At 43.8% G+C, this 14,299-nt stretch overlaps 1 protein-coding gene and 1 long non-coding RNA gene across 3 annotated transcripts; both read right to left on the reverse strand.

Annotated features, from left to right (window-relative positions):
• Positions 1-139: 139 nt before the first annotated feature.
• crfa4 (cytokine receptor family, class I receptor 4) lies at positions 140-8,004 on the reverse strand. 2 transcript variants are annotated; one of them, XM_086118704.1, is made up of 8 exons: positions 7,728-8,004; positions 6,000-6,165; positions 5,657-5,826; positions 3,681-3,859; positions 3,445-3,604; positions 2,835-2,922; positions 2,674-2,743; positions 140-1,903 (listed from the first exon to the last, which is right to left on the reverse strand). In XM_086118704.1, exons 1-8 carry the CDS (start codon positions 7,924-7,926, stop codon positions 1,337-1,339), a joined length of 1,599 nt encoding a protein of 532 aa, XP_085974830.1. In that variant the 5' UTR covers positions 7,927-8,004; the 3' UTR covers positions 140-1,336. The 2 variants fall into 2 exon arrangements, with proteins under 2 accessions (XP_085974830.1, XP_085975613.1); XM_086119487.1 differs by having other exon boundaries at positions 6,000-6,138; positions 7,728-7,864.
• Positions 8,005-12,395: 4,391 nt separating this feature from the next.
• On the reverse strand, positions 12,396-13,140 carry LOC147210919 (uncharacterized). Its single transcript, XR_015102536.1, has 3 exons — positions 13,038-13,140; positions 12,643-12,722; positions 12,396-12,432 (listed from the first exon to the last, which is right to left on the reverse strand). It is a non-coding gene; the product is annotated as an uncharacterized LOC147210919 (long non-coding RNA).
• Positions 13,141-14,299: the final 1,159 nt, after the last annotated feature.

Here is a 14,299-nt window from a genome sequence, read left to right on the forward strand (position 1 = left end):
CAGAGTTTCTCGTGTCGCAAAGGAACAACACAGTCTTTGTCAGTCAGCTGACAACATTGCCTGTTATTTATACTGTAAATGTAGCCACAATCTAATGGTTGGCATATACCTGTGTTTGCATCGATAACTGTGGCACATCTTTATTTGCCCTTTACAATAAGCCCGCCAAAAGATGCTTTGTAAATAAAAGCAGTCGCAACATATGAGGCGTTACAAAAGTTACAGTATATTTCAAATCCAAACTGCAAGTGTTCTCCTTGGAAGTCATCCACCTGGAGTCGAACACACTTTCCCAGCCTTCTCTCCCACACCTTCATGAACTTCTGTTATCCATGTCTTAAAATGGGTCTCTTTGAGCTTGGGAAAGAGGAAAAACCACCAGGTTGGGTGAGTACAGACAAGGGAGGTTGGTCCCGCAGGGCTGATGTTCTTCTCAGCCAGGAACTGTCAGATGCTCAGGGCATTGTGAGGAGTTGTGTTGTCAAGTCGAAGCAACCATGAGTTGTCCTACCACTGCTCACTGCTCTCACCTCTTCTCATGCTCTGGATGAAGTAAAAGCAGCAGGATCTCTTTGTGGGTGAGCTGGTTCATTGTCTGACCCACACCAAAGGGGAAAAGTCATACTGTAGTTTTCCTCATCCATTGTAATTATAATATCAGATAGACACTATGTACAATCTCTTCTTCCTCTCCATAAACATGTTTTGGAAATAGAATGTATTACATAACACATAACACAAAACACAATCTGGTTACTCTGCATTGAAAACATTCAAAGTACCGTGGTTGATAGTTTACAATGAAACCAAGCACATTGTGAACAGGGACGTGGCACCGAAATCTGGGGGCCCTTAGTGAATCATTAAGGGCCCATCGATGATGTTTGTTGACTGGGAGATGGAGACCTGAGGGGTATTTTCCCAATGACACATCACAAATGAAAATAGATTAACTATCATTACGTTATCTACTAGCTGGGCAGGGTCCCTCTTTTGCACCTTTGTGGACGGGAGAGGGAGGTGTTTCACTTCTGTCATCAGTTTCCAACTTTTGGAAGCCTTCAGATTCCAATTAAGATCCAGATGGCAATTGAGGTCATGTTGGAACAGGCTTCCTGCTTCACGGACTCGCAAAACTCCATTTCCGAATTTGATTCAGATTTTTTTTTTTTTCTGAGAATCAAGTGGGTGCATGATTCACAAAAACAAAGACAAATGTCTTCTTGTCTCCACTGCTGTGGACCTCTTGATGGCAGACTAAATGAAAGAAGTTATCATGTTCCTTTAAACCACCAAATCCAATTGTGTTTGTGGTTCTCCGCATCTTGTGATCCGCTCAGCTCTCATTAGCTGAAGCAGCATCTTTCTTTTTGGCCTGGTCGTCTGCCAGCTTCTCCTCATCTTCCTCCTTTACGCTGGCATGTAATTTAGAGTCGGGCAGTGGCGGGAGCTCGCTATAGACCGGTGGTAGGCACGGCACCAATTGCAGCCCATCGATGTCGTTCATGAGCTGCACAGAGCTGTAGATGTTCTGAGGGGGGCAGGTAGTAGAGAGGGCAGGTGGGGGTGCATTTGGCTGTCCCGTCATGCTGTAATTGCTCTCTGGCCACGGGGTTGGCCAGAAGGCTTGAGGAGGAGACATGCAGTATGCGCTTGGCATGAATGCTGTTGGAGGCTGGCTCACGAGTTGATGAAGAGTTGTGGTGGGCGTCAAGTCGTGTGGGATGGTGAAGGCATCCGGCACCTGGCTGGGTGACTTGGTGGGATCGGGGCAGTCTTTGGCCGTGGCGAAATCGATGTTGGCAGGGCTCACCTGCTCCCATGCCTCGGTGTCCAGGAAGCTGGGCGCTACGAAGCCATGGAAATTAGTCAGGTGGTGGTTGATTTCATCCAAGTTCCCCTTCTGAGGACGCAGAGTGGGAAGCAAATTGAATGGACATCAAAAAGTCTCTCATGACGTCAGTGATGTTTTTTCAGTTTTTCTTTCTTTCTCTCTGACTCACAGGAGGAGGAATACTTTGCATCTATATTCACTGACAATTAAATGACCATGTGAATAAAAATCAACCATCTCTGGCTCTATCTTGTGCCTCAAATTAGATTTCTAACCGGGCAAACTACTAGCATACAGAAGCAGAGGAAATGGAGCTCAGTGAGCAGAGACGATTCAGGAGCAATGCAAAGCCAGCAACATTTCTGCCCGATAGGCACATTTATCACCTCTTTTTGAGCTTTAATTGACTGTACATTCCAAAAAATAAAACTCCAAACCGATAGTATTTATGGTCATGGTAACACTGCATTCCGAATGAGCATGCTAGGAACATAGCAGCCGCAATGCCGCAAGCCTAGTACAGTATTGCTAGCGCTGCTCCTTTGTGGATACAAGATATGTGCTCTCTGTGACTATTTCCACAATGACAAATTTCCATCATCACATGCCATTATGTATGCCCATGTGTAACAATCATGCTCATGCACATTTAGTGAGGGGCGTCAGAGACTTGCTAGCAGTTTTAACACTTTAACCCCCCGCCTCGCCCTTTTAAATGAGTCGACTCAGTACTTTTACTTTAAAATATACCGTACTTACTGAAATATAGAGTGTGAGTATGTTAGCCACCTGTGGTGAGCAGAAGACAGATGACACATAGAAGATGGAAGTTGCGTTACCTTCAAAAGCAGCAGGTCAATGCCGATGATGCGTGGTTTTGGAATAGGTGGCCAAAAGAAGTTTTTCACTCTGCATGGTAAAACAGTAGGATGCCAGATGTAAGGGAAAGGTACAGGGGAGCTTTTCATTGCACATGAAGAAAAGGAATGTGAATTCTCACCTCACACATTGTGGAATGACACACACAGAGAAGGCCAAGATCGCCACCATGCTGATGGTTGTCACCAGAATCACCACGATGAGTTTGTCTGCTTCAATGAAGGGAACAAAGTGAACAAGATCAGAATCAAAAGACTTTTATTTACAAGCTAAATTCTAATTTTGGCGAGTTAAATTATTAAACAATTAGTTTATTTCCAACAGTTTCCTGTCTTCATTTTGGAGCCTTGTTAGTTTGTGCTCAAATATATATCAAAATGCTTTGCTGATATTGCCTCTCACCTAATAACATCCATCCATCCATTTTCTAATCCGCTTATCCTCACGAGGTTTGCGGGCAGGCTGGAGCCTATCCCAGCTGTTTACGGGCAGTAGGCAGGGGACACCCTGAACTGGTTGCCAGCCAATCGCAGGTTGACGGTCAAAAAACACAATATTCTGTAAAGCCTTGCAAGATCAGCCCGAATACTTTGAATTGGCTGAAACATAATAGGTTCTCTTTTATGAAAACAGCTAAAGTTTAAAGGCCTAGGTAACAAATGCAAGAATGCCCATTCCCTGTTGCCACGGCTGCTTGTAGATGCACGCTCACATCGGTGGGGACATCGTACCTGTACCTGCTAGCGCCCGAGAAGGAATGTTCATCAGCAACGGCTGGCTCCACTTGCTCCACAAGCCGTAGTTTTGCGAGCGGCACCGTACGCGAAGCACATAGTCGTTGATGGGAAGGCCGAGCAGCTTGACTTCAGGCTCTTGCAGTGACTGCTTAACCTGCAGGTCGTGGGACAAAACTCAGCTAGAAACCCCAAGGGCACTTTGCTATTTCTCCATCATATCTCTCGTTTACCTTCCATTTGTCAGGCTCGCTAACTTGTCTGTACTGCAACTCGTACACCAGCGTGATCCAGCCGTATTTGAGGTCTGAGGGCCTCGGGTACGTCCAAGACAGCAGCACATCATGACCTATCTCGTCCCCGCCTGCATCCATCAACTGGTAAGTTAGGTTGACTGGAGCTTCAGTCTGTACTGTAAGAGAGGTAATAAAGCAAAAGACCTGATGTCCACAGGCTGGCTCAGTCCTGATCACCCTCAAACAGCAAAACCACATGTACAATTTATTCTTTTAAACCTTAAAAAAATCTTGAATAAGTGGGAATAAGATAAGATAAGAAAACCTTTATTAGTCTCGCAATGGAGAAATTCCCAATTCACAGCAGCCAAGTTATGAAAGGAAGAAGTAGAACAACAAAATATAGGAGCTGCTGGAAAGGCAGCCACTCTCGCGGCGCCATTTTGAAGTCAAAATAACAACCAATGAATGTTTTCCAAAAAGAAAAAAAACAAAAACAAGGGTTGCTACCACCGATTCCAGCTCCGGCCTCCCCGTGTGGAGTTTGCATGTTCTCGCCCAGGCCTGCGTGGGTTTCCTCTCACATTCCAAAAATATGCATGGCAGGCTGATTGAACACTCAAAATTGTCCCTAGGTGTGAGTGCGAGTGTGGATGGTTGTTCGTCTCTGTGTGCCCTGCGATTGGCTGGCAAAGGATTCAGGGTGTCCCCCGCCTCCTAGCCGAAGGCGGCTGGGATAGGCTCCAGCACCCCCCGCGACCCTTGTGAGGATGAAAGCGGATCGAAAAATGGATATACAGTTTACAAATATCCGTGAATGTCAGGATTCCGGACAGAAGAAAGATTCCATAAGCGTAGACAGAGATACGAGGCTTTAAACAAAAACATATGTATTTATAAAAACACAAGACCGAGGCAAGAACAAACCAAAAGTGCTTGCAAAAGGCAAGTTGCAAGAAAAATGTAATTTGCTTTTCGAATCAAAGGACGAGAAAATCCAAAACACATTAACCGAGAATACATAACCGTAATACTTGCAGAACAAAATTACTATGAATTACCAGGCAAAGGCTATGAGGAGGGAAAAAAATACAGAGAATGTCTCGAGAATTGAAGCATAAGCGGACAGAGTCGTGAGCAAGGCTTAATAATCTGACAGCCAGTTGTCTGCTTTTAAAGGGGAGAAGCAATGAGGCCGGATTCGGGACAGGTGTGACTCATGAATGAATGCCTACTCTCCCGTTGGACACTGAAACGCCCCCAAAACAAACGAGATAGGATCATGAAAGTGAATATGTAAATCTGCACGTGACGAACCACGAGTATGCGGGATCCACTGTATAATGCTGCACCTTACTGGGTCACGGTATATGTACTTGTGGAACTCTTTGATTGTTTCTGCATGACTGTATTATACTGCCCCCAGTGGCCAAGTCACACACCAGATGAGGCAATGAATACATCAATTTTTCAACATCGCTTATCCTGAAGAGGGTCACGGGAGTTGCTGGGGCCAATCCTAGCTGACTTTGGGCGAATTGCGGACCAACCCCAGAACTGGTCGCCAGTCAGTCACAGGGCAAATATGGAGACATTCATACACACTCACGCCACTACCGAGTCTGAACCGATCCCACCCTGCCCGCACACAAGTCGCGCGAGTGTACCACGACACCATCAACAATGGAATGAATACACAAACTGTTTAACACTTTACATTCCATTTAATTATGTTGGTACTTTGTTTATTAAGTACATTAATATCAGCTGTAGTGCTATTTTCCTGATGAAAGAAATCGTTTTTAGAGTATGATCTTGGAACAAATTAGCACAGCACTGTACAGGTAAATATATGTTTGGGACTTTTTATCAGGATTATTTCTTCATTTCAATTCACGTGTACTACGATCTTTGTACACGTGGTCTTTTGCAACAAAGCTGACTTTGATGCGGGCTTCCGCATTTGTCCTTACCAATGTCGGCCACATCGAGGCAGTGCTGTGGTGAAGTGACGTTTTGGCGAGCCATGACAGCCATGACATTCATGCAGTAGATGTTCCATATGAATGTATGGCTGCTGTCAAAATGGCAGCTGTAGGCACCGGCGCTTGTGTAGTCAGGACACTCACGCTTGGCCCCTTTGCTGAAAGGAACAAAGAATAAATCATCAGAGCAATCACTTCCACATGTCATTTCAATTCCAGCACCTCCAATTTCAGTACGCAGCCCTGCGGGGAGTCATCAAACGTGTGTGTGTGTGTGTGTGTGTGTGTGTGTAATATTTCCTTTTTACGAAGATAATAAGTGTGTTCATACTCTCTGGAATAAGTGAGCACGTAGTTCACCTCCTCTCCTTCTGTCAGGTTGCTGAGCGGATGCCACCAGCAGGTGAACACCTCCATGTTGGGCGAGCGGCATTTGTAGATGTGAGGCCTGGTTGTCACGGCAACCTCACCTGCAAGGGGTGGGGTTCGGGGGCGTCCTATGGTTAGATAAATACAATCGAGCGTCTCCAGGACATACGAAGGCACGCGTTAACATCCTTATTCATTCAGCTGGACTTGAAGGGAGTAAACCATTTCAAAGTTAGCTTTGACAGTGCACGTGTTGAATTACCCCACAGCTGTCATGCGTCATCAAACACACAAGCACCGACAGTCAGCCCACCAAGTAAAATTGATTGCCATCTGCAGGCGGTGGGAACATGGCGGCCGATACGAATTAATAAACATCAGAGAGTCAAACAGGCAGAAGTGAAACATTATTTTTGATCACCTGGCCTCTGTTCCGTCTCATCAGTGTGGCCTTGATGTTCGCTTTCGGGAGAAGATTGAAGGATATGAAAGTCTGTCATTATTGTACACGGAAAGTTTTACAAGTCTTAGAATATTCATCGTTAACAAGATGGAAGGTGGGCTATCGAGAATTTATGTAGTCAAGAGTCCTGTAAAATTTATTGCGTTCATTTCAGTGCTTTTCCCCCTCCATTCATGTTGGTCAATTAAAATGCATGAATTGATTTTGTATTTATTTATCCACTTAAAAAATGTTGTTTGCAATGTTGGAGTCAACACAAAGACACAACATATAGACAATCAGTCTGCTTTCACAATTTGTTCAACAAGGTCTCTCAACGGTTACTTATCAAAGCAGTTGGAGATTAATTTGATCATCAGTTAATAGCTGCACCTCTAGAAAATACCAACAAAAAAAACCGTTGGAAAACCTTTAAAGTGAATTCATGTTTGTTTCTAAATAGTAACATTATGCATGTTTAAAGATGATTGCTGAAAACATCCACAAAACACAACGGTGTTGAAATGAATTGTGGAGATATGACGTTAAACAGTCCCCCCCCCCCCGTATTTACCTAAATCTTCCTGGCTCAACCATGTAGGCTGTAGAAAGTTGCTTGACAAAGTTGCTTCCATTTTTCGGCTGAGTGCCATTTTGGCCATTCAGAGACAAAAAGACTTGATTTTTGCACCATTTAATATTGGCTTTATTTTTAACCATCCAAATCAGAGGAATGGTAGGTTTTGATTTTTTTATTATAATTCATTTTTATTTCGTCTTGACTTCTGTTTTTTAAAATTCAGTTAATTTTCATTTGTTTTTTTAGAGCAGGTTTGTTTGTTTTTATTTTTTTAATACCTCTTTTTATTTTTGTTTCAATTCGTTTTAATATTAGTTTTTTTTGTTTGTTTCAAATATATGGAGAATTAGTCGAGTGCAAAATTAAAAAAAAACAGGTCACTTAGTATGATGTAATAAAGTAACCTACAATTCTCAAAAGACTGTTTGACATTCCGACTTGAATCTCAAAATAAATACGTACATTTAAAATGAACCCCAACAACTCATGTATAAAACAAATCGACAAAACTTTCACTTAGCAGTGACTCTCACTTGCAGGGCATTTCGACGGAGGAAAGAACGTAAGCAGCCACTCTCAGAATCGCCTTTGTACTTGTCTCCTCCATGAGCAAGGAAGCAGCCCGCTAACTTCCAAGCAGACAGAGGCAACGCCGCGCTGGGACTCACCTGCCGCTTGTCCGTCTCCAGCTTGGCTGTCCAGTTGTTGGATTGTGTTGCCGCCCACTGAGGCGACAAGCAAGCAGAGCAGCAGTCTCAGCATCCCGCAATCGTGGCACAATCTGTCAACACAAACAACACGGACTGCTGGGAACTCTGTGGGGAAGTTGGCCGACAGCAACGGGAGCGTCTCCCAGTCATGAGACATATCACAAGGATGAACATCCCCCTGCTGGCCCCTTCCTCCCTTCTTTTTGCGTTGCCAGTGTTAAATCACTGTGACAGACCCAAGTAAATCAACAAGTATACAGTAGAAACAGCAGTGGTTTTTTTCGAGGATTACTTCTCTGAGCTTCTCTTTGATTCTTTTGAAAGTCACGCCCTATTATGTTACGTACATGTGGACTGAGCACTCACTTTTTTTTTTTAATCTTATCGCGGGAAGATAGTCTTGTCCAACTTGTGCATCCTCTGATTCATCAAACAACTACACCCCCACATAAAACACATTTCCTGATTTATTTTTCCTGCTATCATCAACTTTGGCAGACAACACAAGGAACAACAGTCCTGTTAACTTTTATTGCCTTATTGTGAAAGACAATTTTCCCAAAACCAAAACCCAAAATAGTTGAATTATCTAACTTAAAATGTTATGAGGTTTATCTAATCAAGCATGCAGCATCCTTTATGGACGTCTGCAATAGGGGTTGCATGACTTCAGAAGTGGACACGAATGTGATCAAACGTCCAAGCCATGTCAACTGGTCACTTATATTGTCGCTATTTTTCAGTGCAGTCTTATAATACGAAACAAACACACAAACAACCCCCCAAAAATTGCAGGAGGATCTAATGCTTTGCAATAATATTCGCCGACAACGGACAGTTGACCCACCAAATTTATCTACGCAGAATATACACCTTTGAACACAAGATGAAGGCACACCTAATGTTGGGTGCTGGTATTTCCAGGCTGAGGCAAAAAAGTATCTGACTGTGTCCGAATGTGCATGCTATTCCCTATTTAATGCACTATTACAGAGTTACGCCATATTGTAGGGGTGTCCGAATGTCCAGGGAGGATAACCAGAGGGTACTCAAAATTACCCACAACACATTTGCAACAGCAATGAGCATTGATGTTCATCCACCAGGTTCATATAGACCACAATGCATTGTGAGCAGGGAAACAAAATGGCACAAGAGAGATTCTGGGTATCAGAGGGTACTGTAACTACACACCATGGAAATCAGTGATTCTTTTTATTTCATTAAAAGATACGGCGGTCACGTGATACGCAACGAGGAGAAAGTAGGGACTGTAAGCTCGCGGTCCGACTCGCCAAACAGAATGAAGGAACCACTATTAGAGTGCTACATATAGTGTCAAGTCAAGTCAACAGTATTTATAGAGCACTTTCAAACAGCCATCGCTGCATACAAAGTGCTGTACATGGAGCAATTTAACATGCACAATAAACAGTAAGACAAATCGGTAATAAAGGCGGTAGAAAGCACCGAACAGTAAAACCAAGAACAAATCTAAGTCATGCTGAGTCAAATGCCAAAGAATACAAGTGAGTTTTGAGGAGGGTTTTGAAGATGGCCAGCGAGGAGGCTTGCCGAATGTTCAGTGGGAGGTCATTCCAGAGAGAGGGACCAGCAACAGAAAAGGCTCGACCCCCTCTGAGCCTCCGTTTAGTTCTTGGTACTTCTAATAATGTCTGGTCCGCAAACCTGAGGCGCAGGGCAGGTGTGTAGGGGCGGATGAGCTCAGAGTGGTAAGGTGGTGCGAGATCATTTAGAGATTTGAAAACAAAGAAGAGGATCTTAAAAATAACTCTAAATGTATGGGGAGCCAGTGAAGGGATGCCAGAGTAGGAGTTATGTGCTCCCTCTTACGAGTACCAGTCAAGAGGCGAGCAGCGGCATTCTGGACCAGCTGAAGGCGCTTAATGGAGGACTGGCTGACTCCAAAGTAAAGGGCATTGCAGTAATCGAGCCGGGATGTGACAAAGGCATGAATTACTGTCTCAAAGTGTTCATGAGAAAAGAGAGGTTTTATTTTGGCCAGCTGTCTAAGGTGAAAGAAGCTGGATTTAACAACGGCACCAATTTGCCGATCGAGTTTGAAATCACTGTCCAGTTTAAGGCCCAGGTTTGACACTGTTGACTTAAGATAAGGAGACAGGGGGCCCAAGTCTACAGGATGGGATGTACAAGGGCCACTGGAACCAAACAATATCACCTCTGTCTTCTTTTCAGTGTGCAACTATAAAGTGAATGAGGGCTTGGGTGATGAGGGTGGACATTCGGATGCAGCCAATGTGTCACTGCAAAAGGCCAGGAAAGGCTTGCAGAACTTTCTCATTCTGGGGCTGGCTTCGTCCGGCATGCCTTGCTCTCCCTCATTGCACATTCAGAGTTAGAGGGACAAGTGAAATTAATTAAGGTGCCGTCCTCATTTCATTCGGCAAACTCATCAGTTGCTACCCTAACGACATCAGCGACACGTCAACTGGTCTAAACGTCATTGTGGCGTAGCCAAATGCGACAGTCGGCTCGACTGCAGTGCTCTTTACGCTTGTCATGATGACGCATGGTTCATATCCTCATGATGGTCCTGATTATTTACGATGCTACACATACCGACAGTTGAATCTATTCTGTAGATACGCTCCCTAAAGCGTCGCATGCTATGCAAGACATGCAGTCACGGTGGACAGAAACAGAAGGACGCGCACATCCACGTGTTTGGTGTCAGGCGCTAGAGCACAGGTGTCAAACTCTCGACCAGCTGTTACATCCAGCCTGACACATCGTTTTATGAGGCTCACTAAAGGCAAATATCAATCAATCAATCAAACTTCAATTGAAGAGAACTTTTCATACATGACCATGTCACTCAAAGTGCTTTGCATTTGTCAAAAGTGTTCAGACAACGGATAAGCTGCGATTGGTGGTTACCTGAGCAACTGTGAGGTCAGTTTCAGCCGACAGAAAGTGGCAAAATATGAGTCAGAATGCCGTGTTTAGACTAGTGGAGGCGCATGGAACATATCGTCAAGAAAATGTTTGGGTTGACTTCTTTTTATATGGATGATCCTTGTCATTTGGTTAAAAAATCCCTCTCTCTCTCTGGACCTCATGGGTGTTTTCACTTCATCTTTCTGACTAAATTTTGTGTGAAAATTGCAAATTATGTTCACTTTTATCAACATCGAGCGATTGCCAGCGGGACCAAGGACCTTTTTTAAAATAAATGGCAACATTTTCCTTGACTGTCAATTTTAAACGCCGTCAATCTGTTACCTAATAATATGATAAGGCAATTATAAATGCCTGTGGTTTAATATTCACATTCAGACAAAACAGGACTCCAAAATGAGTTTGACAGCTTTACTGTAGTCTCCAGTGTACTTTAGGTGTCAAAAAGTTCATCCAGCACGTTGATATTGCCTTGTTACTAATTGACAACTCCTACAAGTGTGCTCGCGGCACTGTATGACATCACAGCCCATAAACTGACCTGCAGAGTTCAAAGTATACCCATCCTTATGTTTTGCTCAATTTCCCCCTTATCTAACAATTATTCAGTTTGCTGCTTAAAGTTCAACATCCAAATGCGCTCGTCAAAGAGCCTTTGTGCCCGTAATCCTCAAATTGAGAATTTCCATGTTCAACTGACTGGAACGGTAATGTTCCAGCAGCGCATTTGGAAACGCCTTGACTATTGTTGACCTGTCGCTGTTTCCACCAGCAACTCATGTCACACGCTGTGTCACACTAAGTTAACGCTTGAAAAGCGATTTATTTCAATTAGCACTGGCGCCTGTTGAAAAAGCCCGGCAGCAGCAGCAGCTGTCCCAAATAAAAAGGCAGAGCACACTGCCTGAGACTGGAAGTCGCAGAAACCAAACATCATCAGCTGACGATTTGGGAGAAGATGGGAATCCTTCTAATGAAGTGGTCGGGAGACAGTCTGTATTGAGTCCACAGACAAAGCATTCCAGAGCAGAAATACTTGCGCACGGTCTTTAATCGATAGCAAATTGACTAATGTGTAAAAGGACACAAATGTCATCTGCAGACAAAGGTCTTCTGCATCAACAGGCCTGAGGCTCATTAACGCAACTTTAATTGGATGTCACAAGATGAAATCAGGATCACGTTGTACATACAAATATAGAAAGTGCAATCCAACTGTGTGTGTGTGTGTGTGTGTGTGTGTGTCCGCCTTGATGTGAAATCCAAATCACGCGGATGTTTTTCCTGTGAAGGAACTGCACCCCCGCTGGGTGGAATCTACTTTAGACTGATTTTCTGGTGTTGTAGGAGTTGCTAGCTGAAATACAGATGAAAAGAAATTTCAGGAAGTTCATCCCATTTCGACAAACCCACTACTAAACTACAATACGTTTTGTTTTCAGAACCAGGACTGTCCTGCTTGCTTGGACCAAACATCTCATCTCTGAAAGTATGACCACCGTGCTGATCACATGACAAAGGCTCATCATTCTTCCTTCCAGGCTGAAACATTGAAGCAAAGCATTTGAGTGCGGCGGATGCGCTGAAATGACAATGACACTTTGGTCTTCAATAAATAACTTTCATGAATTAAGTGTCCCAAATATAACTTGAAATGACACTTAGGGACACAATGGCTCACTTTGTGGGTGTTTTAGATGGAAGCTCCACGGGGCCAGTACTGCTAAAAGAAGGTTCAGAACAGTTTATGCATGGACAGAGACCTGTACCATATACAGTCAGCTTGCAATGGGTGGAGAAGCTTCATGTAGCACATTACGCAGTAAATTTCAGAAAATGTCATCCAGCTGTGGTCTTTATTCCGCAAGTCGCCTTTGTGATATGGGCAGCGAGGACGCTGGGAATCGCAGAGAAGACATCGAGAAGCGCTTACCGGAGAAAGAAGAAGTCACTCGATCTGGGCCATTCAGAGGAGAAACCTCAGAGAAGACACCAAGAATCTCGGAGAGGAAACTAGAAACCAGTGAGAAGACTTACTCAAAAGCAGACTATGGACTTTTAAAGAAGCCACTTTGAGTTGATGACCTACAAACAAAATGCACTTACTAGGCAATGACTCGATAATTGACAGGGCTGGCTTTGAATTATTATTAATGACAACAAGGAAGGGGGGGGGGCTCCAAAGTTACATCACCTTTCCAACAATTACAGCCAACCAATTGTTATTAATTAAATGTGGCAATGGTTCGTCTGTTAAATAACTGTTTTGGTGACGTTTATCAAGTCAACTGGTAAAGCAGCTGAAGGACGCCAATCAAGTGGACCCACCTTGCCTGTAGAACAATTGCAGAAGCGCCTGCTGCTTCTTTGCAGGTACAAATTCCTCAAGTCTGTTCCCCCGTTGATGCAGCGGCAGAGCGGCTGTTTGGCTCAACTCAACTCTCAGAGGAGCGCAGCCCGCGCGCGCGCCTCACTAATTACGCTTGGTGTGCGCGTGCTCGCGTGGGCGTGTTCAGTGCACCGGCGTTAGATGCATTGGACGCGGCTTAATAGTCTCCCATCGAAACGGAACCGTCATCCCGCCTTCCACAATCACCCAATGAAGATTCCAAGTAGTCATTTATCCCCCCTTATTTTTCACAGCACCAAATTCTGCCAATTTAACAGAGTTGTGTTGACTTTTCAAAGCGCTGTGAATGAGTCAAAGAGGACATGCTTACAGATAGAATGAATGATGAAATTAATATTACAAAGGTAACACTTGAAATCCATTTTCTGTACTCCCTTTTGAGGGTCTCGCTGGGAGTTGTGCACAGTGAATTCATGAATCATTGTTACCGCCACAGTTTTTGTGGGGGTTTTTTCTTGTTGCTACAAAAAAAAAAAAGTATCGACGAACATTTGCGACCTTGAACGAACCCTGACAAACTGATGTGAACACAAAATTCTCTGCCATCGAAAACACTGCCAATTGTTTGCCCCCCCCCCCCACCCCCCTAGAGGCTTTAAGAATCCTATCAAATGTGCAGAGATAAGAAAGTGGCATCCATTTTTCACGATCCGTGGTTTCACACATTCGTCATCGGACATGCCCGCGGTATTTGAAAGTGGAGACAAAGGCTTGATGTCGCACAATTTTGAAGACGTATTGTTTCTTTACTTTGTGATTTTGTTAACCATTTTCATTTTGCAAGATTGTAAACAACACTCTTCTCTGGTGTGATGGTGTGTCAAATTCTTTTTGTTTGTCGTGCTTAGAATGTCAGCGATACATGCTCTTTTTTGGCTTTAACACCGAGTAAAATTAAATGCACAGGTTTGAGCTGGACCTCAAATAGAATTAATGTTGTTCCAATAATGACATAAGAGGGCAAATTGTCACGTAATGCGGCCTCACGGCTTTCAGGACCGCACGCCTTCACATGTATTAAATCGCAACTACAACAAAGGAGATTAAAGAGTTGTGAAATGGTCTGGGCTCATATCACAGTAGCTATGTAACAGATTTAAAATAATCCCCTTTGCTCAGAATATAGGAGGCAAAAATCATAGGAAGCCTTGTGTCTGAATTCGTTTAGTTTCTTCTAAAA

This window comes from Hippocampus guttulatus, chromosome 1 (assembly GCF_054856545.1).
Source record: "Hippocampus guttulatus isolate MCC_2025c chromosome 1, RoL_Hgut_1.0, whole genome shotgun sequence".
Lineage (NCBI taxonomy): Eukaryota > Metazoa > Chordata > Actinopteri > Syngnathiformes > Syngnathidae > Hippocampus > Hippocampus guttulatus.

Bases quoted from the DNA above. Each gene is read 5' to 3' on its own strand.
- crfa4 (XM_086118704.1), bottom strand. From the start codon at position 7,926: ATGTCTCATGACTGGGAGACGCTCCCGTTGCTGTCGGCCAACTTCCCC. The intron at 2,744-2,834 runs GTGAGAATTCAC...TTTACCATGCAG, and splicing joins GTCATTCCACAATGTGTGAG to AGTGAAAAACTTCTTTTGGC. The intron at 1,904-2,673 runs GTAACGCAACTT...CTGCGTCCTCAG, and splicing joins TTGACCTGCTGCTTTTGAAG to AAGGGGAACTTGGATGAAAT.